Source organism: Polypterus senegalus, chromosome 8 (assembly GCF_016835505.1).
Source record: "Polypterus senegalus isolate Bchr_013 chromosome 8, ASM1683550v1, whole genome shotgun sequence".
NCBI classification, from domain to species: Eukaryota; Metazoa; Chordata; class Cladistia; order Polypteriformes; family Polypteridae; genus Polypterus; species Polypterus senegalus.
In genome coordinates, this window is record NC_053161.1 from 168,694,937 (window position 1) to 168,722,295 (window position 27,359).

The window sequence follows — 27,359 nt, forward strand, 5'->3', positions numbered from 1 at the left end:
CCATTTGTAGTTTACTGGAGGTGGTATAAAAGTGTAATATGTGATGAGTATATTCTGCGTGCCTCATCTCGATCATTTCAGAGAGGCTGAGAGACGCTTCACTAAGGAGTTCTTGAAGCCATTGCGACAGTACACAGGAAACTCCTCTGTAAACGTTGTAAGTATTTAGTGATTTTCAAATCTGTGGCTAATATGTATTGTCAATTTCTGCCACAGTGTGGTTTTAATCACCCTTTACAATGCAGGATTCATAGACCTGAAGTGGCAATGAATAGAAGATTAATTATTGTAATTATGCGAGCTGCCTTCCGCAAATTAGTTACTGCATTTTTGATGGCGATTCTAAGTGGATATGATTCTAGAATAGAACTGAGATCTCTTACGTGATCCTTTCACATTATCTCTCAAAACTGCTACTACGCGCAGAACAGGAAAAGCAGCCACGTTAGTCCGTAGAGCCACAGGACGACAAGATCAACGCTTGTGACAGATTTGACTGTATCGGGGACTTTTCATCGTAGCGAACTCGTTAATTACGAGCTCCAGAAAATAACCAATACAAAATATTGATAAAGGAAATATTTCTTTACTTGATGGAGTGATACCGTCTTATAATTTAACAACAGTCAAGTAAAGGCGATCTCAAGAAAAGACGAGGGCTAATAGTAATATTAATATCAGCAGCTATAATACTGGGCACTGAGATTTCCCCTCGTGAATTATTAAAGTATATACAAATGTATATCCATAATAATGATAAAAAGTAAAGGGGGATATTTTAAAAAAACAGCCGGGCTCTATAAGCGAGGGGACTCCTTTTGTTTTATTAAAACTCCGCCTGTCGGGTTAAATTATCGTTTTAGTTATCAGACACTGGAGGCCGTTAACGAACCCATCTCGACGCCGACAATCCTTAGCAGAGAAAAATAAAATGTTAACAGATGTCATTGAACTTTTTTTTATGAGTTTTTGTAACATTAATACAAATGACCAGCAGATGTTAACAGAGAGGTACCTGTCAAATAAATGCTTCGAAGCCTCGCACGATTTCCAACACAATTGCTTCAAATGAGGGCTTCTGTCCGCTGCGTTGTTATTCTTGCAAGAAAGAAAGAAATAAAGAAAGAGGTAGGTGGTCTTGTAGATTTTTTTTTTATAAAATTAGCAATTGCAGTGAAACTTACTTAAGCCGATGGCAAATTGCGGGACTTTTTATCATGAGACATGTCAAATTTTCCAGTCAAAGTCACGGATCTCGTTGCTGCATCATGTCAGCTTACAAGATTGAGAATCACAGCTCATATCACATTTAAAGCCTATAAGCTAATGTCCCATTACACGACTTTTTGTCAAGGGGCACGTCAAATGTGATGATCAGATTTGCATGGTATATAAAAGCCTCATTTTATAACATTTATCTATTATCATAATTAATTATAACCTCAAATCAGAAAAATCTGGGACCGTATGAAAAAAATGCAGTGATTCTTAAATTGATTGATTATTTCATTGCCAACATATGAACACAAGATAGTTCATGTTTTGTCAGCTTCATTTAATTTCTCAATATTTGCATTAGTGGTGCAACGGATCATTGTTGATGCGTGATCAGAACCGATTCCTGTCCACGGTTCGGTACGCACGTGATCCGAAGATCCGAGAAAAAAAAAAGTCCCACCGTATTGTGTGTGTGTCTCTCGCGCACTAACTCTGTCTCTCTCTCGCACACTAATTCAACCTCTCTCACGCATTTTTGCTCAACTTTTTTCCGGTTTGCCGCTTCATACGCGTGGTCATGCACAGCGGTAGCAGTTTCAGCAGAGGAGCAGAGTAGCTCGACAAACCTCCAGCATCTTTTTTAAAAAAAAGTTTTAATCAAGAACGTAACTTTCCCTGCAGCGTCAATATACAGCAACATCAGGAGCAGACATCTCCTCCACAAAAGAAGTCGGCAATGGCGGAGCTTTTTGGCGAGACCTTTGCACAGAAGGGCATGGTTAGCAAGGCTGTTGCTGAAACCATCAAAGAGGAGGTGGTATCGTATGAGGCAGCAACTCCAGTCGATGGTGATTCACTGACTTGGTGGAAAAGCAACGAATGTAAATACCCTCACCTTGCCACAATGGCAAGACACCAGCTTACCGTGCCTGGCACTTCAGTGCCTAGCGAGAGGGTGTTCGCAACAGCAGGGGACATAGTTACAGCAAAGAGATCTACACTTTCCCCAGAAAATGTAGACATCCTCATGTTTCTGAAAAAAAAAAAAAATGAAATTATAAGCTCAGGTCTGCTTTGCTTTCTTCTTTTTTGATGATGTGGACATAAGCTAGTTTTTATTTCTCTCTCCATGTTCAAAGTAATAAGCAATGATGCCTTAAATTGCATTTAAAGTTGTTTTTTATTTATCTACATTAAAGGAAATAGTTATCATGCCCTATATTGCACCCTAATTTGTATTTATATAATTGAATGGAATGAGTCTTGAGTTGAATGTTTTTTAATGGGCAAAAAATACTTAACTAAATAAATAGAGAGTTAAATTTGTCTTGTTTTTTTTGGCTGATCCGAAAATTGATCCGATCCGTGACTTAAAATCGTGATCCGATTCGAACCGTGAGTTTTTTGATCCGTTGCACCACTAATTTGCATGAATAAAAAGGAAATTAAAAAAAACGACACGTAAGGTGTATAAGAGAGATAACTACAGCACTAACTGTAAAATATATTAGAGCATGAGAGCAACTGTTATGAAGGACACTAAAAGGCAGTTCAAGAGAAATATTGGCAAAATGCAGTTCTTTCGGCATTGTATTAGTAAAAACAAAAATTAAATCAAACAAATCTCCAGGAACAGATAACCCATATCCGCAAATGCCCAAAGTGTTTAGTAAAGACATACAGTATATAAGCCCCTGATGCATATTTTTCAGAAGTATTGGAGGAAATTCCTAAATAATAAAATATAGGAAAATGATATATATATATATATATATATATATATATATATATATATATATATATGTGTATATATATATATGTATATGTGTATATATATATGTATATATATATGTGTATATATGTGTATATATATGTATGTATATATATCTATACTAATAAAAGGCAAAGCCCTCACTCACTCACTCACTCACTCACTCACTGACTCACTCACTGACTCATCACTAATTCTCCAACTTCCCGTAGGTAGAAGGCTGAAATTTGGCAGGCTTATTCCTTACAGCTTACTTACAAAAGTTGGGCAGGTTTCATTTCGAAATTCTACGCATAAGGGTCATAACTGGAAGCTATTTTTCCCCATATAATGTAATGGAGTCTTGAGTTGGAGATGGCTGGGGCGGAGTTTCGGTGACATCATCACTCCCACGTAAGTACGTAGAGAACAAGGAAGAACTCCAAACAGCGATCAGCACAAAACGCCATTTCACAATTGAGAAGGCAGAAAAACATTATGAAGCAAATGATGCATACAAGCATATTCATAAGTACAGCTACTGCGGAAACAAAGCACGGCGTGAACCGTAAGTTTATATTAAATTAAGTTCATAGACAGGCTGCCACTAGCGCTTGTAATTTAGTGCCTGCCCATATAAGGCCGCCCATCAGCGCAATCCAATACAAACACTGCCGGTAAATATTCACGGGTGAAGGACTGTGCTTATGCAGAGGAAGATGAGATGGTCAGGGTGGTGTTTGGCACAAACTCATTGAAACTGCGAGAGAAAGTTTTAAGTGCCGGGTCTTAGCTGACATTACACGAGATGGCACCAGTACAGCTGGGAACCTTCGATGCAAGAACACCAAGCTGCTCACGGAACTGGCGCGAGTGCACAGACAAAAGCAACAGTTCCAAAGAGTGCTGAACAAAACCGAATTACACAATTGAGAAGGCAGCAAAAAATATGAAGCGCCTTATACATACAATCATATTCATAAGTGCAGCTACTGCGAAACAAAGCACACGGTGGAAAAAGTGAATGTCCTGCTAAAGGAAGACAGTGTAAAAAAAAAAACCGTGCATGCAGTTTGTCACATCACAGATAAAAAGGAAGACGAGCTGTTTATTGATGCAGTAAGGAACTAATCGATGAATGAAACCTCTTATCTTTACAACGATTGACAAACACGGAATGTAACTTGAACACATCCTACAAATACGAGCCTGATTGAAAGAAATAATGATAATCAAATCCTTGATGACAGCAACATTCAATAACACTCACAAAACAATTACTGTATATTGACAATCATGTTACGCTATTTTTAAAATGTTCCCTTTTCTTTTCATAACTTCTACTTCTCCACTGCGATACACGGGTATATATATAAATGTATATATATACCCGATCTACAATACATACTTTAGCATAGACAAGCCACACGCTGTATAATTGTAGAGTCTTAGCCTAACGCCGACATTCGAGGTTCGATTCCCGAGAGGGGATGTACTGACTATGTACGCGCTACCGATTCATTTTACCTTAGCAGATCTCCTTGGTTTGGGACGTATGAAAAATATTAGGTTAACGAGAATCATGTTACGCTATTTTAAAATTTTCCCTTTCTTAGCACAAGCACAGCTGAGAAGCTTCGATGCATGTACTCCATAACGCTGCTAAAAATAACGCATTTAATCACACTTTCAATTCCAAGCAAACGGGAACTTTTGTCAATGCATGATTTCCTGGTACATCCATTACACTGATGCACACATCACAGCTACAAAAATGTTAGAGTCGGAATAAAGCGCGTTCCTACGACTGATCATTTCGACTCCCGAGTAAGCCTTGATAAAAGCATGGTTTTTTGTGCACACTGAAAAGCAAGCAAAATTAGATGCATTACAGAAAGCGGACTTTGTGGCTCTTACTGGGGATCATTGGACTTCCGTGACCGTTAGTAATTCTAAATACATCTAATTACAAAATGTTCAATGATCACACTGTTTTAGCCTAATGTACAAAATAATTTTGGCTAATGTTACTCAGAGTTTAAAGAGTAAGCTGGTCAAATTACCTTTTATGTTTCTGACTTATTTTTTTAAGAAGAAAACTGCACTTTATGTTGAAATTTTGGTTATTATTATTTAAAGACAATACTATTCTGAAAATGTACTTAAAGTACTTAAACTACCACTTTATTTTTAAGTCTGCCCAATTTTAACCAGGGATGATATTTTTGTTTCTGTTTTGAATTCAAATGCAGTTTAAAGGCTTTTTTTCAGAAATTAAAACAGCTTCAGTTTACAATATTCATGTCCATGTCTATTATTTGATTCTGTAAGCCCACTAAAACCGTTTTAAATAAAAAAAAAAAAAACATTTGCGATTTGGGGCAAATTTACGTGTCTTGATTACATACCATTAATCAAGATTAATTCTTACACAGCCTCTAATTAATTGGATTAATTTTTTTAATCGAGTCCCACCCCTAATATATATATATATATGTAGATATATATATGTAGATTTGTATATATATGTGTATATACAGTATATATGTAGATATGTATATGTTGTATATACAGTATGTATATATGTGTGTGTGTATATATATACAGTATGTGTATATATGTATATGTATATATATGTATGTGTATGTGTATATATATATATATGTGTATATATGTATATATGTGTGTGTATATATATATATATATATATAATATATATATGTATATATATGTGTATATATATATGTATATATATGTATATATATATATATATATATATATATATATATATATATATATATGTATATATATATATATATATATATATGTGTATATATATATATATATGTGTGTATATATATATATATATGTGTATATATATATATGTGTGTATATATATATATATATATGTGTATATATGTATATATATGTATATATATATATATATATGTATATATATATATATATGTGTGTGTATATATATATATGTGTATATATATATATGTGTATATATATATATATGTGTATATATATATATATATATATATGCCAGCAACACTCATATCAATGACAAAACAATTACATTAACAATCATCTTACGCTATTTTTAAAATGTTTGCTTTTCTTTTTCATTAATTCTTTAACACACTATCTGCCATGGCCGGTATTCTGCTAGTCTATACACACACACACACACACACACACACACACACACACACACACACACACACACACAGTATATGTATGTATATATGCTGCTCAAAAGAATTAAAGGAACACTTTTTAATCAGAGTATAGCATAAAGTCAATGAAACTTATGGGATATTAATCTGGTCAGTTAAGTAGCAGAGGGGGTTGTTAATCAGTTTCAGCTGCTGTGGTGTTAATGAAATTAACAACAGGTGCACTAGAGGGCAACAATGAGATGACCCCCAAAACAGGAATGGTTTAACAGGTGGAGGCCACTGACATTTTTCCCTCCTCATCTTTTCTGACTGTTTCTTCACTAGTTTTGCATTTGGCTACAGTCAGTGTCACTACTGGTAGCATGAGGCGATACCTGGACCCTACAGAGGTTGCACAGGTAGTCCAACTTCTCCAGGATGGCACATCAATACGTGTCATTGCCAGAAGGTTTGCTGTGTCTCCCTGCACAGTCTCAAGGGCATGGAGGAGATTCTAGGAGACAAGCAGTTACTCTAAGAGAGCTGGAGAGGGCCATAGAAGGTCCATAACCCATCAGCAGGACCAGTATCTGCTCCTTTGAGCAAGGAGGAACAGGATGAGCACTGCCAGAGCCCTACAAAATGACCTCCAGCAGGCCACTGGTGTGAATGTCTCTGACCAATCAACCAGAAAGACTTCATGAGGGTGACCCAAGGGCCCCATGTCCTCTAATGGGCCCTGAGCTCACTGCCCAGCAGCATGCAGCTCGATTGGCATTCGCCACAGAATACCAGAATTGGCAGATACACCACTGGTGCCCTGTGATTTTTACAGATGAGAGCAGGTTCACCCTGAGCACGTGACAGAAGTGAAAGGGTCTGGAGAAGCCATGGAGAACATTATGCTGCCTGTAACATCATTCAGCATGAGCAGTTTGGTGGTGGTTTAATGATTGTCTGGGGAGGCATATCCATGGAGGGTCACACAGACCGCTACAGGCTTGACAAAGGCACCTTGGCTGCCATTAGGTATCAGGATGAAATCCTTGGACCCATTGTCAGACCCTATGCTGGTACACTGGCTCCTGGTGCATGACAATTCCTGGCCTCATGTGGTGAGAGTATGCAGGCAGTTCCTGGAGGATGAAGGAATTGATACCATTGACTGGCCACCACACTTTCCTGACCTAAATCCAATAGAACACCTCTGGGACATTATGTTTTGGTCCATCCAATGCCACCAGGTTGCACCTCAGACTGTCCAGGAGCTCAGTGATGCCCTAGTCCAGATCTGGGAGGAGATCCCCCACAACACCATCCGTCATCTCATTAGAAGCATGCACCGATGTTGTCAGGCATGTATACAAGAACACAGGGGCCATACAAAGTGCTGCATACAATTTTGAGTTGCTGCAATTAAATTTTGGCAAAATGGACTAGCCTGCCACATAATTTTTTCACTCTGATTTTTGGGGCGTCTTTGAATTCAGGGCTCTGTAAGTTGATCATTTTCATTTCCATCAAACGATGTGGCATCCTTTCGTTCCTAACACATTACCCAGTCTATATCAGTATAGATATCCAGGAGGATTTCTTATTCCCATTGAGATCTGATGTGTTTTCAAAGTGTTCCTTTAATTTTTGAGCAGTTTATATATATATATATATATATATATATATATATATATATATATATATATACAGTGTATTACAGTGTGTATATATATATATTTTTTTTTTAATTAATTTTATTGTAATCATTCCATACAAATCAATCAATGTTTACAAAAAGTAGGATGATAATGATAATGAAAATAATATTTTTTATTAAAATGGTGGACTAAGTTACTGTCGGTGAGTAACTTTAACATATTAATCGTTTACTCAACATTGCAAAAAGAATGTCACCCGGGGACCTCATGCATAACGCCGTACGTAGAACTCGCACTATAACATGGCATAAGCACAAAAGCTGGAATGTGCATACACACAGACAAATCTAGATGCAGGAATCTGTGCATATGCAAACTTCCACGATCTAACGCTACGTAAATCCCAAACCTGCTGTCCCGCCTCGTCTCCTCCCAGAATTACGCCTATTTGAATATGCAAAACAATATAAATAGCTCTTAAGCGCAGCCTTCTGTGAAAAGACAATGGGAAAAGCACAGAGGAAAATATAAGAATTTCAGCGAATACCAAGATGAAGCAAAGGAAAAACATACTATTTGTTGGTTTAAACAGTGGTATAAACAACAAAAGGAAGCTGATCGAGTGACATAGCGTGTCGGAGAAACTCGAAAGCTCAAGTTCACAAAGTCGCACAGTGCCTGAAATAAAAAAGAAGTTGTCAGATATCAAAGTCACCGTAAAAAGGTGAGTCGTAGCTCACTGTCTGAGTGTCGTATAAAAGCTTATTAGGGTACAGAGAAAAAAAATAGGCACACAGTGGGGAAAAAAGCACAAAATGTCAATTTTAATCTCAAAATTTCCACTTTAATCACGTAGTTTATTTTGTCATTAAAGTAGAACATCATAAACTCCATCTTATAAATCGTTTAATTTACTAGTTGCTGAAATCACATCGTAACTAAAGTAGCACGTTAAATGCTTTGTTTTGTATTTGATCTTCTATGTGCTGTATGTGAGTGAATCACTACGTGCTTCCGCACTTTCTCTGGCAGGACACAGAGTCCATTACATTCGTAATATTACAGCTCTCTGAATAATTAAAATACTGAGATGTATATGTGATATCATTTTCATGATGATAGGAATGAAAGCATGTTATTAAATTTGAGAACACGGTGGTGCAGTGATTGTGCGTGACCTTTGATGAAATTATTGCAGCAGTACCGTCTTTCAAACGTACTAACCTCCAATTCCTGTCCTTACTTTTCTTTCTCCAAATACCCAATCGCCACACAATCAGCTCTGTAATAGACGTTAAGCCACCTGTAAGCTTGGCTTACAGTCAGACAACAACGATTCTTCAAAACTTTTAAGGAACATTGAAATATTGTCATAGTACATGTTTAATTATTCTATCTATCTATCCTTCCAGTGTCACACCAGCCCAGTAAGAATACAGAACAAGGTAGGATCAATCCGTGAACTAGCTAGCGCTGCGACACCGTGTCCTCACATGTTTAATTATTAACAATACAGATTATTTAAATGAAGTTAAAGTTTTATCTGTATAATATAATCAACATATTTTGCTGCATTTCATCTTAAAAATGATATCGCCATCATATGTAAATACGCGCTTTATAAAGTGGCGCAGGTTGTGTAATATTATAACTGTAGTGCAAGTTTACAATGAGGTAATTGTACTTATAAGTACAAACAGTTCTACAAGGAGCACATGATGGACTGATTGAGTGCATTTAGAGTTCTTGTGATGAAACTGACAAGGTCCGTACAGGAAAGGCTCTGAAGAGTTTTGCCGTGGCTGAGACAGCATTTCCTTGAAGCTGTATACAGATAATTCTCTTTCCGATCAGCTGCTGCTGTAATTCACCACTCAGATACAGTCATATAAATACTCCGAGTGGTGCAGTGAGAGTAATATGGAAAAAGATGATCCGCTGTGGCAACCCTTAAAGGGAGCAGCTGAAAGAAGAAAAAGAAGGTGCAGTGAGAGTAACAACGCTAATGCAGTTATGGTATTTGGAATACTAGCTATTCCATGGACCATTATATTGTTACTGGTTAATTCCAATAAGATGCATTACACTAATAAACAATATTCGGTTAGTTTCAGTGTATTTAAAAAGCCGCATCAGGAATGTGAATCTAAAAAAGAAAGGGAAACCACACAGGAACAGTAGCACTGCTTTGATGCTGGGTGCCGCCAGTCTGCAAAACCGAGCGCAGAACTTGCGTACGACTGGGTATCAGCTACCATGGAAATATGCGTGGCCTTACGCCAAGTTTAGGTTTTATACGTCACGATTTGAATGTGGAAACATTCGTATGCAACATTTCTGTGCATACGCACCATTTATACATGAGGCCCCTGGTCTACCAGATCACCCAGTTTAACCCCCTCCGCTAGGTGTCAGTTTTAAAGGGGTGTTCATCTTGAATATAAATCTAAATAATATTTTCTGTGTTGATGTGGAACATTTAGTTCAGCAAGAGGAGACCATTCAATATAAAGATTTATTCTGAGTTATTGAAAACAGAGCTGAAATTTTGTTGGAGATTTTAAAGAAAAGTCTACACACATTCATAACGACTCAAATCATCAAATGCTTTTTTCCAGCTTTGTTTTTAAGCCTTCTGTTGACGTCTAATGCCTCTGTTTTACATGATCATTTTTGGGTTTTAAAACCGTAGTGTCCAAATTTCTGTGAACACAAGCCATTCATATTAATAATATTGATAATTGCATTGAGTGGGTGAGTATTAAGTGAATGAATTCAGAATCCACAATGGCACTGCTTTACTGGATATTTTACTTACACGTTCACTAAGCAGGATGCTGGATATTTTAGTTTTTAGATTTAGGGAGGAAAATATTCAAAAAGTCCATTTTTTGTGTTATGTAATCATTTCACCAGTAAAAAGCTGAGGTTGGATGTTCAGGGATGCAGGATGCAAATCATTTGTGTAGAACATCTTAATAAAAAGCATCCCGGTGTTCATTTAATAACTCGCATGTCCCATCACTTGTGTCTCCTTATTTCAGGCTCCATAACCACAGCACAATGCTGTGGCAGCAAACCCTCATGTAGCCGGCGGGCAGCCCTGCAAGTTACTTGTTGACTTAATGAAATACAAACCCATCAGTCAAATCAGTTAGATTTGTATTAATATATCCCATGCTACTCCTTTATTTCTACTAAGATGTAACAGAAATTCATTAATCTCTTCTTACATTAAAGTAATATATGAAGAAAATCCAGTTGCCAGCCATTCAACACTTTTCAAGACAATACGCGTAGGCCAAGTAATGAATACTGGTAGGCCTGCTCAAGTCTGTTGTCCTTTCACTCCACACTCGATATGAAGAGTGATGAGTTCCTGTTAATATGCTGTAATGTGATTTCTTTAAACTGCCTGACTTGACATAAACTACAACTGATTTAGTGCTATAGTAAGAAATTGAAATATCTTTTTACCTGAATTGGTACAATTATGTGTGAATTAAATTGTGTTCTTCCAACAGCAAGGAAGACACAGTTGCCATTAACTGTAACACCAAGATGGATGTGAAAGAGGAGACATGTGAGGCTGACATAAGGACAATGGAGTTAATGTCTGTAAATATTAAAAAGGAGGACTGTGAATGGGAGTCTGTCCACCCTAACAAGGAGAGTCCCAGCATTAAGGATGAGGATTATGAACCTGTAACTGCAGATATTAAAGAAGAGGCCAAAGAGACATCTGTCAGCATTGAGATGCACAGACAAAGAAGTATGGATTGTACTGAGCTTGAGGTGAGGTCTGACACAAGGAGTACTAAGGAAAAGTCATCTGCGGGAACTCAGGAAGATCAGCCATCACCTTCACAGCAGTCTGGGGAAAGTAAGTGTGTGTGAAAGAGAGGTTTTGTGTGTTTTTTATGAAACTTTGCAGTAAGTCTAATATTTTATGGTGAAAAGTGTGAACAGTGTTTAAAAGAGTTTTTAGTGCCTAGGATTTAATTGTGGAAGAATGCAAGTCTCCTATCAGACTGTCCAGCTTGTAAAATGTCGAGGGGCTTTTTCCGTTTCCTCACGTGTTTTGTCCTAATTCTGGGCTCATCAGGTGTACACACTCACTGCACCCCCTCTTGGAGATCAAACCTCGGATGTCCACGTCAGAGGTGAAGCCTCTTTACGTTGCGCCATGGCGTGTGATTCGTTTCGATCTCCGAGAGGGGGTGCAGTGAGTGTGTACACCTGATGATCCCAGAATTAGGACAAAACACGCATAAAGGTTTGGGGTTCGCCAGCCCCGTATATTGTGCAGAAATTAGGTATTTTAATTGGGTCAAAATCATAAACAAAACAGTTCATAACGCGACGCCGAACCATGGCGTCCGCGGCCATTTTATTGCGGAGGAGCCGGAAGTGGAGGAATGCTGGGAAGGACCGTGAGGGAGGCTGGGATTGGTGACGTCAGGGCAAGATGGCGGAGGAAGGGCGGAAGTGCCGCACTGCGGTCAAAACCCGGCTTATGACGGAGGAAGGTCCTTTTTCCTATGAGAAAGCAGAGGGAGAAAGTTAGTACCCCACCATTCCCTGCCGCTAATATGTTCCCAGGTGCGTTCAATCTGTCCGCCTCCTACTCTGCAAGTAAGTGACAATATATATATATATATATATATATATATATATATATATATATATCTCTATATATATATATCTCTATCTCTATCACCCAGTTTTAAATGCTGCAAACCAAGAATGCTTTCAAAAATGGAAGTGTTAATCATTTATTTTCATCAATCAACAAAATTCAGTGAATGAACAAAAGAGAAATCTCAATCAAATCAATATTTGGTGTGACCACCCTTTGCCTTCAAAACAGCATCAATTCTTCTAGGTACACTTGCACACAGTTTTTGAAGGAACTCGGCTGGTAGGTTGTTCTTGGAGAACTAACCAAAGATCTTCTGTGAATGTAGGCTTCCTCACATCCTTCTGTCTCTTCATGTAATTCCAGACACATTCGATGATGTTGAGATCAGAGCTCTGTGGGGGCCATACCATCACTTCCAGATCTTCTTGTTCTTCTTTACGCTGAAGATAGTTCTTAATGACTTTGGCTGTATGTTTGGGGTCATTGTCCTGCTGCAGAATAAATTTGGGGCAAATCATACACCTCCCTGATGGTATTGCATGATGGATATGTATGTATTTCTCTGCATTGAGAACACCATTAATCCTGACTAAATCTCTAACTCCATTTGCAGAAATGCAGCCCCAAATGTTCAAGGAACCTCCACCATGCTTCTCTGTTGCCTGCAGACACTCATTATTGTACCGCTCTCCAGCCCTTCGATGAACAAACTGCCTTCTGCTACAGCCAAATATTTCAAATTTTGACTCATCAGTCCAGAGCACCTGCTGTCATTTTTCTGTACCCCAGTTCCTATGTTTTTGTCGCTTGGCCTCGTTTCCACGTCGGAGGTATGGCTTTTTGGCTGTAACTCTTCCATGAAAACCACTTCTGGCCAGACTTCTCCGGACAGTAGATGGGTGTACCAGGGTCCCACTGGTTTCTGCCAGTTCTGAGCTGATGGCACTGCTGGACATCTTCCAGTTTCCAAGGGTAATAAGCTCGATGTGTCTTTCATCTGCTGCACTAAGTTTCCTTGGCCGACCACTGCGTCTACGATCCTCAACGTTGCCCGTTTCTTTGTGCTTCTTCAAAAGAGCTTGAACAGCACATCTTGAAACCCCAGTCTGCTTTGAAATCTTTGTCTGGGAGAGACCTTGCTGATTTAGTATAACTACCTTGTGTCTTGTTGCTGTGCTCAATGTTGCCATGACATGAAACTGTCTTCCACAACCTCACCTTGGTAGCAGAGTTTGGCTGTTTCTCACCCAGTTTTAAGCCTCCTACACAGCTGTTTCTGTTTCAGTTAATGACTGTGTTTCAACCTACGTGGGACATTGATGATCATTAGCACCTGTTTGGTATAATCGGTTGATCCTACACCTGACTAGAATCCTACAAAATCCCTGACTTTGTGCAAGTGTACCTATAAGAATTGATGGTGGTTTGAAGGCAAAACGTAGTAACACCAAATATTGATTTGATTTAGATTTTTCTGTTGTTCGCCCACTTTGCATTTTGTAAATTGATAACAAAAAACAATCATTATTTATATTTCTCAGTATATATATATATATATTAGTATTTGCTGCTGACCTCCTAAATAACCAGACATATTGAAGGCTTATGTTATCTATTGAAGTGTTAACCTTGGTATTTCTTCATTTGAACTGCAGACCAAAAGTGTTACCTGTTAATTTTTTATTGACATTATGACATTCTATAGGCTAACCATTCAGTGACTCTAAAATACCAAAATGAATAAAATTCCCATAAATGCACACCTTAACTAATTAAACAAATGCATAACATATTTATCCATTACACATATGGGCTGAAAGGAAATAAAATGCTTGTCATAGTTACAAGGCACAATTAGAACATAAGAGAATGAGAAATCGGACAAATGAATACGAGACTATTCAGTCCATTTGTCACCCCGTTTGTTTAGCCAATAGCTAAGCTGTGCCAATTTCTTATCCAGACTCTTCTTAAAGATTCCCAGGGTTTCTGATCAACTCCATATCTTGGAAGTTTCTTCCAGAGTCCCACAACTCTTTGTGTAAAGAAGTTCTTCCTGGGTTTTGTCCTGAATTTACTTGATGTCCTTGAGTATGTGGTTCACTGTTAAGCTCAAAGAGTTTTGCTGAATCAACTTTGTCAATGCCTTTGAAAATTTTAAATACCTACCTGGATGAGGTCCCCATGTAGTCTTGTCTGCTTGAGACTAAACAGGTTAAATTCTATGTGTGTCACAGTAGGACATGTCCTTAAGTCCTGGGATGCACTTGGTTGCTATCCTCTGCACAGCTTCAGGTGCTGATTTGTCTTTCTTGTAGAGTTGCGTCTGAACTGCACACAATATTCCAGATGTGGTCTTGCTAGTGCATAATGTTCCTTAGGTTATATTGTAGAAACCGATGTGCCTTGAGCTGGCTCATAGCTTGTAGTGTAATACCGAATAAATATGCAGCACTCGTCTCAAACTATCTGACAAACTCCTTCTTTCTCAGCTAGTAACCAATCTATCACCTGTCTGCTTTGCCAAGTCATGACAGTAGTGAGAAGTCAAGCAAAATGACAACTTTCATTGGCTAACTCAAAAGATTACAATATGCAAGCTTTCGAGGCCTGAAGAAGGGGCCTCAGTTGCCTTGAAATTTTGCATATTGTAATCTTTTGAGTTAGCCAATAAAATGGGTCATTCTGCTTGGCTTCTGACTACATTCATAATGGCTAACACTGCACAACACCCTAGTACTACAGGTCATGACGCTACTGGTATTCACCAGGGGGCTTAATGTATAAACGGTGCAATACCACAAAAATGTTGCTTAGGCCCATTTCCACGCACACTTCAAGATGTATATAAATTAACTTGGTATTAAGCCATGTACATTTTCACGGCAGCCTCAAACAATGCATATGCAAGTTTTTCTCAATTTTGCAAATTGGTGGCACCCTGCGTTTGAGCAGTGCTATTGTTTCTGTGTGGTCTCCCTTTTTTTCAGATTCGCATCAATGACACGGGATTTATCAAATACACTGAAATTAATTGTATATCATTTACAAATTTAATTCACTTGATTGTAATCATTCTGTAAAAAATATAATGGTGCACAGAATGGCCAAACTATTCCAATTACCATAGCTGCTTTAACGTTGTTTAGAAGACATTGCAAATGAAAGAATTAGAAGAGAGCTTATATTTAGAGAAGATGATGGCTGGCTCCTAAGTTGATTAAGATGTCCATTAAAACAGTGTTTCCTGCTTCAGAATGTCTTCTTGGTATAAGACATTTTTTGGCGTTCTTGAAGTATTAGCAAATACTATTTAGACCTTCTTTTCCAGCTATGTATTGGACATGTTTCCAATGTCTTTGAGTCATTTTTAGGAAAGAGACCAGGAAGCATTTTAGGCTGAGTTCTTCAGTAGCAGTGGGTATGAGTGCCTCCAAATCATTTGGGTCGTTTGATGTCTTTGTGAGGGGTCTGTTATTGATGATTGATTCAAATTCACACATTACTATTTGGAGACTTTAATCATCAAGTGTTTGCTGGTTAAGTATGTATTGAGTTTAGAATCTTTCTTATGCTTCTGATCTGTTTTTCCCATACACCACCTTGGTGTGAGGCTGATGGTGGATTGAAAATCCATTTGATTTCTCTCTTCATCGTGTCATTGCAATTTTTTTCTTAGTTAAGGTTTTTAATTGCTTCACATAGCTGTCTTTTCTGCTCCAATAAAGTTTGTTCCATTATCCAAGTGCATGATTTTAAATCGTCTTCTTCTGCAAATAAGTCGACATATGTCATTGACACAAGAATCGGTGTCCAAGCTGTGTGCAATCTCAATGTGTACAGCTCTGATTGTTAGACAAGTGACAATTACTCCATACCTATTGACTAGACTCTTGCCTCTTAACTTGAAAAGGACCAAAATAATCAAATTCAACATTAGAGAAAGGTGGTTGGTCAGGTAACAGACGATCTTCTGGTAAATCTGCCATTTTTTTCACACCTGCCTTCGCTTTGTATCTTCTGCATGTTGTGCACTTTGAAATGATTTTTCTGATAGATGAATTTGCTTGAGATATCCAATATATTTTTTTTTTACATGGACATTTTAGTTAAGTCCTTAATTGTTATGGAAATTCTTGTAACAGACTGAGGCAGATAAGCTCTGATTCAGCTTTAGCCAAGTCTTCTGAAGAAATCGGATTTGGTTTTAAGGTCACTTTGTACTTTTCCATGCGCTCTGTGATGAGCTTTTTTATTTTATTTTATTTTTTTCTGGGTTACTTTCAGGTCAAGTTAAAATGCCTTTCTTTCATTTTTTAAGTGGAGCAGTATGTCTTTAAACTTGAGAAACCAAGCCACAGCTTTCTTTAAGCGTAGCCATTCTGAGAAGTAGGTCTGACGAGTTTGATTACAGGTTCAGTAACCTGTTCTACACTTGTCGTGTTAACGGTACAGATTTTAATCCCTGGACCATCTTCAGAAAGTGAATCGTTCAGTTGATGTGGTCTTTTTGGCATCTTATGTTTTGGCTTCAATAATAAACTTGGGCCTTGTGTCCATGTGGTGCTTTTGAGAAAGCTTTCTGGGCTTAGTCTTCTTGATGCTTGATCAGCTGGATTTTGAGCAGACGTGACATACTTCCATTAGGAAGGCCCTGAATGATGTCTGATCACTGAGATACTGTTGGCAACAAAGGTCTTAAATCGAGTGCTTTCATTTGAAATGTATTTTTGCACTGTGGTGCTGCCAGTCCAAAATTTAAATCATTGCAGGGGTATTTGAGGTATCTTGGCCATTTTGACTGCTTTAATGGCTGCTGTTGGCTCTAGTCTTGGAATTATGATATGCTTCAATGGCACCACACTTGATTTCCTCATGAGGAGTGAACAATGTTTTTTGCCTTCTTCAGTAGTTGAGAGAAGGCATGTGATAGTGCCATATACATCTTCACTGGCATCTGCAAAGTGGAGCATTTGTCCTGACTTTAAAGTTCCAAACCATACAGGCTTGATACATCTGTTCATATTTTAGTTTCCGAGTAACTGTTTGACATCCATCCATTTTTGAATCTGCTTGACTTGCTCCACTTCTTCATCCCACTCACATATTTCTCTTTGCACAAGTCTCTTAAGATAAGCTTTGCTGCCAATATAGCGGGTGCTAGAAGCTACCAAGTAGTGTGCTAGACACTAAGACTTGATGTTTTTTTGGAAGAAATAAGTGAATAGGACTGACTAGCTTTGTTGGGCTGAATGGCCTGTTCTAATGTTCTTGTAAGTTCATAAATGAAGTAACAACAGATAGAATACTTGTACTGGGCTTGTTTTGAAACTCTATCTGAAATTTGAAACTGTCCATTTCTGTGCACCACTGGATGGCCAGGGCTTGTTCTGTTGGGAGCAGACCTTTTATTCAAGAGCTCTGCCTTCTTCAGGGATAGACAATAAAACTGCTCTGTTGTTCCTCACCCACTTGGTGAAGTGAAATCCCCCTCTGAAGCATACAGCTTGGAGATCTTTTACCTTGCTGTTCTGTTGCCAAAGACTTTAAGCAGTCATCTACAAATAAATTATTGAGCACAATGTTAATGGCTTCCTCAGGAAATGGTTTTGTTGCACCTTTGGCTGTTCTATGCAAAGCATAAGAAGCACAACTGTATGAAGAAGATGTACTGTCATTTTAAATTCATTCATGTCTTTACTTCGATTACCTTCACGCCGCCACAAAAAGCATAAGAGATCAGTGTCTTTGCCTGGAAGTTTTACTTGATTTAATGACTGCCATTAATGACACTGACTCCTCCCTGAATCTTGTAAGGATGACAATGAGTGCATTAGTTACAGTAAGTCGGGACCTTTCAGTTATTTAAGAGAAATCCCTTGAAAGGTAGCTGTACATTCAAAGACCACTCAAATCTTATTTTTCTTTGGATGATACGCACGGTGATGTGGAATGTACCACACTCTGCCTTCACTCGATTCAGGCTTTTCTTGGGTACTTTGACCACATAAATAACCCTTCTCTATATTGTCTCTCATGAAAGTTTTATAGTCTTTGTTGAATACCTGAATTTTTGTTTAGTTTTCTTTTGAGTCCAGTAGCACGCTGTTGTGCAGTACAGAGATTGTTTGGTATTGTAAGTGATTCATCTTTTAAAGGCAGATTTAAACCATAGTGGCCACCTATCAGTCTTGCACACTCTGAGACTATGCGCATACACTTGATGTCCTCCTGTGACATTTCTTCCTTCTCTTCACAGCTGCGCTCTGGAAAATATGAATTGTACCATTGATGCAACATTTCTTTTATTTCAGTTATTGACACAACATTTATTGAATGTTTAGGCAGCTTTCCTCTGTGCTTTGCAAAGTCATCTATTTCCTTGTATGGCCCACCAACAATCCATCCAAGTGCAATCTTCACAGCATGAGAGCCACCTCCTCTGTTAGGTGTAATTTGCCACAGCTTGAATACTGGAGTTGTTGATACCTATTGAAAGATCAACTTCAGAATCTGTGAATGGTAGACATACATCCTTAAGATATGTCCACTTCTCGATGTCTTCTCGACATGGAATATTTTCTAAGTCCACTGAAATAAAGACATTAGGCAAATCAATGTATGAATTATCATTGAGTCCACAGACTCTCAAATCAGATGAAATAGTACTCTTAGCATTCTTGAGCCAGTATCACAGTTACCCATTGTTCTGAGAAATACCCGAGTTCTTCTTCCTCAAAGATTTAACTGTCTCTGTAGATTTTCAGTACAAATTGTTACTGTACTACCAGGGTCTATAAAGGCGTATGTTTCTACATACTGTGATGGAAACCAGGCATCAGTGTGCCCCAAACCCCAACATGAACACACACACACACAGAGTCCCTGGTTCAAATAAAAAATGTTTTTTATTCACCACAATACCTCCACAAAGTAGCACAAGCACAAATTTTCTCTATTCCACAGTCACTTTTCAATTCCTCTCACCACCGTACTGCCCTCCTCCAGTTGAGTGTTGTCTTCTTTCCTCTCAGCTCCAACTTGCCTGGATAAGGTAGTGCAGTCCACTTTATTGAGGACCCGGGAGTACTTCCGGTGCCAGGGCTGCTGCCCATTGGAAGCACTTCCAGGTCATACAGAAGTCCCATATTCTGGGGAGCACATCTTCCTGCAGCGCCCCCATTGTGGCACGCATGGAACCCGGCAGGGCTGTGTTGCTGGACTACTACTCCTAGCATTCCCCACTGGTTCCTGAATGGGCACCATCATGGAGGGCTGCTGCCATCTAGTGTCTTTGGTTACTTGATAGCCCATTGTGACAGTCCTTCCCTGTCCTCTTCTTTTGTCCCGGCCAGGGAAGGTATTTAGTACATGTCCGGTTAGGGTGCCTGTCCATTTAGTTGAGGCTTCCCTCCCGGGTACGGAATAATCTCCTCTGGTTGAGGTGTCAATCCATCCCTCAGGGTTTCCTTGTCCAGGTGAAACCTCCTTCCCTCTCTTGGTCGGGGTGTCTTTCTGTACTTTTGGGGCCTCCCGTCTGGGGAAGTAATCTTCCCAACTTTCCTCCGGTGATACCTGTCCATCCCGTGTTCCTCCTACAATACCTTTTGCTTTTCTTAGATTTTACCCTACCAGGGACCACGTATAGTTTATATTCTTCTCCAGCCCCAGTAAGCACACAGATTCCTTTCTCAGTTTCCTCCTTAGTGGGTGTTGTCTCACTGCATATGGTTTTACTAGATATAAATAGATAGATAGATACTTTATTAATCCCAAGGGGAAATTCACATAATCCAGCAGCAGTATACTGATACAAAAACAAAAAAAAAAAACAAACAATATTAAATTAAATAGTAATAAAAATGCATGTAAAAGCAGACAATAACTTTAAATAATGTTAGCATTTACTCCCCCGGATAGAACTGAAGAGTCGCATAGTGTGGGGGAGAAACGATCTCCTCAGTCTGTCACTGAAGCTACTTCTCTGCCTGGAAATGACACTGTTCAGTGGATGCAGTGGATTCTCCGTGATTGACAGGAGTTTGTTTAATGCCCGTCGCTCTTCCACAGATGTTAAACTGTCCAACTTTAATCCTACAATGGAGCCTGCCTTCTTAACAAGTTTGTCCAGGCGTGAGGCGTCTTTCATCTTTATGCTGCCTCCCCAGCACACCACCGCGTAGAAGAGGGCACTCGCCACAACAGTCTGGTAGAACATCTGCACCATCTTATTGAAGATGTTGAAGGACGCCAACCTTCTAAGAAAGTATAGTCAGCTCTGACCTTTCTTGCATAGAGCATCAGTATTGGCAGTCCAGTCCAATTTGTCATCTAGAAAAATGTCCAGGTTCTGTAAAGAGCATATCTGACATTTCATTTTTTTTTACAATTCTTACCAAGGTACCCCTGTTTGAGACAACAAAAAAATAAACATTTAGATTTTAAAAAGTCAGTTCTGTCTTTGTGTGGCAGGTCTTTGATTTTACTATATTCTGCAAGAATGTGCTTGTCACTGCAAAATATACAAGGCTTTTTAAATGTGCAGGCAACTGTTGCAGACTTGTTGTCTTGAGTCCCCTTTTCAGCAACATCGGTGATAGCTGTATCAAATTTGGTTTCTCCTCTCTGGCCACTATTCAGGGGAAACTTTCCCTTGTCTCTTATTTTTTCCCTCTCTGTAGACATTGCTTTGAGATGTACTTCCATGCATAGGTTTCTGCAATATTTTAGCTTGCCGATGTGAAAAAGGTAATTAGCTTGGCTATACCAGTCCTTCTATCTTCCCTTTCTTGAACTCTGTAGGCAAACCATCTGTGTTTATCTTGTAAAAGAAAATTGAGCTTCAATAATATAGTACAAATAGTTCATACAACTAGTAGATAGATAGATAGAGATGATCCTGTTCAGTGGATGCAGTGGATTTTCCATTATTGACAGGAGTCTGCTCAGTGCCCATCACTCTGCCACAGATGTCAAACTGTCCAGCTCCGTGCCTACAATAGAGCCTGCCTTCCTCACCAGTTTGTCCAGGCATGAGGCGTCCTTCATCTTTATGCTGCCTCCCCAGCACACCACTGCGTTGAAGAGGGCACTCACCACAACCGTCTGATAGAACATCTGCAGCATCTTATTGCAGATGTTGAAGAACGCCAGCCTTCTAAGGAAGTATAGTCGGCTCTGTCCTCTCTTGCACAGAGCATCAGTATTGGCAGTCCAGTCCAATTTATCATCCAGCTGAACTCCCAGGTATTTATAGATTTATACCATCTGCACACAGTCACCTCTGATGATCACATGGTTCATGAGAGGCCTGGGCCTCCTAAAATCCACCACCAGCTCCTTGGTTTTGCTGGTGTTCAGGTGTAGGTGTTTTGAGTTGCACCATTTAACAAAGTCCTATTAGGTTCCTATACTCCTCCTCCTGCCTACTCCTGATGCAGCCCACAATAGCAGTGTCATCAGTGAACTTTTGCACATGGCAGGACGCCGAGTTGTATTGGAAGTCCGATGTTTACAAGTATAGGCTGAACAGGACCGGAGAAAGTACAGTCCCCTGTGGCGCTCCTGTGTTGCTGACTACAATGTCAGACTTGCAGTTCCCGAGACGCACATACTGAGGTCTGTCTGTAAGATAGTCCACAATCCATGCCACCAGGTATGAATCTACTCCCATCTCTGTCAGCTTATCCCTAAGGAGCAGAGGTTGGATGATATTGAAGGTGCTAGAGATGTCCAGAAACATTAATCTTACAGCACCACTGCCTCTGTCCAAGTGGGAGAGGGATCGGTGTAGCATATAGATGATGGCATCCTCCATTCCCACCTTCTCCTGTTATGCGAACTGCAGAGGGTTGAGGGCGTGGCGGACCTGTGGCCTCAGGTGGTGAAGCAGCAGCCGCTCCGTGGTCTTCATCACATGTGACGTCAGGGCGACAGGCCGGAAATCATTCAGCTCACTAGGATGTGATACCTTTGGGACTGGGGTGATGCAAGATGTTTCCCAAAGCCTTGAGACTCTCCCCTGTTCCAGGCTCAGGTTGAAGATGTGCTGTAGAGGACTCCCCAGTTCCAGCGCACAGGCCTTCAACAGTCGTGGCGATGCTCCATCTGGACCCACTGCTTTGCTGGCATGAAGTCTCCTCAGCTCTCTGCTCACCTGTGCTGCTGTAATTGTGGGTTGGGGGAAACTCTCTCCTATGCTGGTATCAGTAGAAGGATGGGTGGAGGATGCAGTACTCCGAGGTGAGAGTGGGTTAGGGTGGTCAAACCTGTTAAAGAAGTTGTTCATTTGGTTTGCTCTCTCCACTTCTCTCTCGATGGTGGCACCCCGCTTTGAACTGCAGCCAGTGATGATCTTCATTCCATCCCACACTTCCTTCATGCTGTTATTCTGCAACTTCTGCTCCAGCTTTCTCCTGTACCGCTCCTTTGCCGCCCTGAGCTGGACTCAGAGTTCCTTCTGCATGCACTTGAGCTCATGCTGATCACCGCCTTTAAAAGCTCTTTTCCTCTGGTTCAAAAGGCCCTTGATGTCACTTGTAATCCATGGCTTAGAAAGGTTGCATAGTCTCTCACAGCTGTGCCACCATTCTGTTTTATTTGAAGCCATTTCAGTGCTTCATCTAGATATGTGTCAGCTATGTTGTCGCAAAAAGCAACACAATAATCATAAAAAGGTTTGAGGTGGTCACCCATATAATATTCCCTGGCTGCAGATGGGTAAATTGCTAACACTGATGTGCTCAGAACGGAGTCCAAAACAGAACTGATTCATTTAGTCGAATATGGTGGTTTTACAGGCCAGAAAAGGAAGTGAGGTCATCGAGGGCGGAAGCGGAAGGGTCCTCTTCCATAGATTCAGACCCGGACGTGACATCATGAAAGGGCCAGAACTGGAAGTCTCTTCAGTCATGGGTTCTTCACCCAAGTGATGTCATTCAAGAGTCCAGAGCCATAAGTGATGTTATTCTGTCCGGAACCAGAAGAGACGTTATCAAGATCAGACCTGGAAGGGACATCATAAGGGCCAGGCTGAATTTCCCGTGAACAGTCTGCAAGAAAGTGAGTAAAAAGGTCAATGCACTCTGCCACCTCCTGGTCTGGCATGGAATTACTCTTCCACCTTTAGCTGCCTCCCATGCGCACACGTGTGACAATGTATATCTGATCACTATAGTAATTGTCAAGTAGCTTTCTGGGTTCTGCATAGCCTAGCCTTGGTGGCATTCGGGCACACCCTTAACCATGTCTTGAGGGGAGCCTCTGGTATACTGGATTAAATAATATAGCTTATCTTGAGGGTCCTCTAACACATTGCCTACAGCATGATAGAAAGCCCTGAGTGGGCCAATGGATCACCTGAAAATAAAGGGACTTGTTTGTGTGGCACATAAGTACGCGATGCAGGTGATTGAGGCCACTGAATGCACCACAGGAGCTCCGAGCGCAAGATCCTTGCGCGCACTACTGCCAACTCCATGGCAGGATTCTGGATAATATTATTCGCCAGACTCAGACCAGATTTCAAGACCACGAAAAACTGATGTTTGTCATGCTCCTCGACCCCCAGAAGTTTCGGGAATACAAGAAAAATTTCCCGCATGCAGCCTTCTCCAGTTTAACACAAGAGCCACGGAGCAGTTTTTGATCTGTCTCGGCTAAAAACAGAACTGACTGTAATGTATGCCATGGATGATTTTGCAGGAAAATCACCCACTGATCTCCTGGACTTCCTTCATCAGAAAAATCTGAATGAGAGCATGGGGCAGCTGTACTCATTGGTATATTTGGCGGTGACCATTCCCGTATACACTGCTTCTGTCGAGTGCACATTTTCAGCACTAAAGCGAATTAAAACTTATGCCAGAAATACGACAGGGCAGGTTCGACTTTCAGCATTAGCTTCCATGGCAATAGAAAGGGAATTTTTTGAATGAACTGAAGCGCACTGATAATCTGTACGACAGAGTAATTGAACTGTTTTTGAGGAAAGAGAGGAGGATAGATTTTGTTTACAAATAATGTGAATTTTTGGTGAGTAAAATGTTGCGATTTTCCTAAATAATATTGCAAGTTTACGAGTTATTATTGATGTTTTTTATGTGTATTGCGGCTATAGCTGCAGTAGAAAGGAACTTGTTCACCCCTGGTTTATCTAATTAATAAAGGCATTTATTGTGGCTACAGGAGTTATCTATCTGCGATGCAGCAGCTCTTTATACTGTATTTCTGCATATTAAGATGGTATAACCATAAATTAGTTTTTGAGGGTCGGGTTGATTCAGACGAAGCACTACTGAAGGCCTAGGTGTGAAATGTACGGTCTGCCACTGGACCAGATGATACATAAATTTGATGAACATTACAACCCGAAAATAAATGAAACTGTAGAGAGGTTCAGATTATACTTCTCCCAGTGCGTCTCTCTAAACCCTCCGTGCGAGAACATTACCATAAGGCTTAATAATCTTATTGTTACACCTTCTACGTGCACCAAACCATCCTTATTACGAAGTCTTCCTTGCTTTACCGCTGGCTGCTTCTTACCATTCACCTTCCTAGCTCTTTATTAAAAACAGTTTTCCTTCTTACTTTTCCGCTCCTTCGCTGTCTTCTGCCTTTTCGTTCAAAATATGCGCCTTCTTGCCTTTTTACAGTCAGCTCCCCTTGCGTCACACCATGGTACATTTAGCACAAGTTAATACCGGGAATGCCTGTTAAACATCTTACATTCACGAGTAGCGATCTACGTAGTGAACACTTCAATGAATGAAACCAGTTATCTTTACAACGGGTTGACAAACACAGAATGTAACTTCAAAACAACACGTCCTCCAAATACGAACTTGATTGAAAGAAATAATGGTAATCAAATCCATGATGACAGCAACACTCATAACAGTTACAAAACAATTACATTGACAATCAGGTTATGTTATTTTTTAAATGTTTCCTTTTATTTTTCATAACTTCTTTAACACCCTACTTCTCCGCTGCGAAGCATGGGTATTTTGCTAGTTAATAATAACCAACATCCCGTAAGGCTAAAATCATAGGCAGCTACACTGACAAGGGCTAAGCTGCTGGAGCTGGAAGCAGGCAGTTAGCCTTGAGCAGGCAAGTACAGTGTTTCCTGACTCCAAAAAAAAAAAAAGAAAAACTACAAGCCTTTAACAATTAACTCTTAAATTCGTATATTGCTCAATTCCAGTTGATATAGTATGTTTTGCTTTAACTTGATTAATCAGGATAATGTGCTAATGTGAAAACCTGTTTAATTCTCTGCAGTTACCTTCTTGTATTTTCAAAACAATGGCCTATTTTAGTTATCTGAAAATGCATAATTTCCTTGAGTTACTGAATGTTGTCCAGAATTTCAATCACCATTTACAGAATTGAATGTTGTAACTCAGTATCAGTAATAAGACAGTGGATTGAAAAACAAAACTTTTTTTTTTACTACAGGAACCAAACGTCACTGCTGTCTTGAGTGTGACAAACAATTCTGGTACAAGAGTTCTCTTCAGAAACATAGAAGAATTCACACTGGAGAAAAGAGATGTTGCTGTTCTGAATGTGGCAAACAATTTTCTGAAAGGAGTAGTCTACAGAGACATATTAGAATTCACACTGGAGAGAAGCCGTATGGTTGTAGTGAATGTGGCAAACAATTCTCACAAATCAGCTATCTCCAGATCCACAAAAGAACTCACACAGGTGATAAACCACATCATTGTTCTGAATGTGGCAAACAATTCTGTGTAAGGAGTGAGCTACAGAGACACACTAGAATTCACACTGGAGAGAAGCTGTATTGCTGTTCTGAATGTGGAAAACAATTCTCACAAATTAGCAATCTCCAAATCCACAAATGGATTCACACAGGTGAAAAGCCACATTGCTGTTCTGAATGTGGAAAACAATTCTCTCTAAGGAGCGATCTACAGAGACACACTAGAATTCACACTGGGGAGAAGCCATATTGCTGTTCTGAATGTGGTAAGCAATTTTCTGACAGTATCGAACTTCGGAGCCACACAAGAATTCACACAGGAGAGAAGGCATATGGCTGTAATCAATGTGGGAAAGAATTCAATCGCAGGAGTAATCTTCAGAGACACATCAGAATTCACACAGGGGAGAAGCCATTTTGTTGTTCTGATTGTGGCAAGCAATTCTTTCACAGTAGCGAACTTCGGAGCCACAATAGAATTCATACAGGAGAGAAGCCATATGGCTGTAATCAATGTGGGAAAGAATTCGGTCGCAGGAGTAATCTTCAGAGACACATCAGAATTCACACCGGAAAGACATAGTGGCTTACTACAAGGACCACTTGCAATGCTACCAAAGTGTCTTTGGAAAGGCTACCATGTAAAGGTGCTTATCAAGACTTGAGTAGTTATTAAGATTACTTTTTGACTTCTTTTCCCTCCTTTCTCCGTTCTGGTTCTTCAGCTCTGTAACATACGTAGTCCTTCAGGGATCTATTTCCGAGAGTAGTGGCTTACTACAGGGACAACTTTCATGCTATCATAATCCAAACAATCAAATATTCCAAAGAAATTATTGGCTAATAGCCTGCCTCTACACCATGTACAAACTATTTGCAGCAATAGACACAGAGTTAAATTGCATACACTTGAACAATAGCACCTTGATGGCAATAACACCAAAAGGAAACAAAAGAAACTCGTATGGAACTAAACACCACCTACTACTGGACAAAGTGATCAAGAAATGCTGTAAAAGTCAGAAACCTTAGTGTGGCATGGACTGATTACCAAAAAGCAGTATATGACAGTGCACCTCACTCTTGGATACTGAAATGTCTATGCGTATACAAAATCCATTCCACTCTGGTAAGTTTCATCTCAACCACCATGCATTACTGGCAGAGAGCCCTGCAACTTCACCATGACAAAGGACAGATC

The 27,359-nt window shown here is 39.7% G+C and overlaps 1 protein-coding gene across 1 annotated transcript in view; it reads left to right on the plus strand.

Moving 5' to 3' along the window:
* LOC120534479 (zinc finger protein 585A-like) overlaps window positions 1-26,839 on the plus strand; it is a 349,597-nt gene extending 322,758 nt beyond the window's left edge. Inside the window, exon 5 of the mRNA XM_039762072.1 lies at window positions 26,027-26,839. Coding sequence (XP_039618006.1) covers window positions 26,027-26,741 — 715 coding nt within the window. The 3' untranslated portion in view covers window positions 26,742-26,839. The remainder of the gene's footprint in view (window positions 1-26,026) is intronic.
* Window positions 26,840-27,359: the final 520 nt, after the last annotated feature.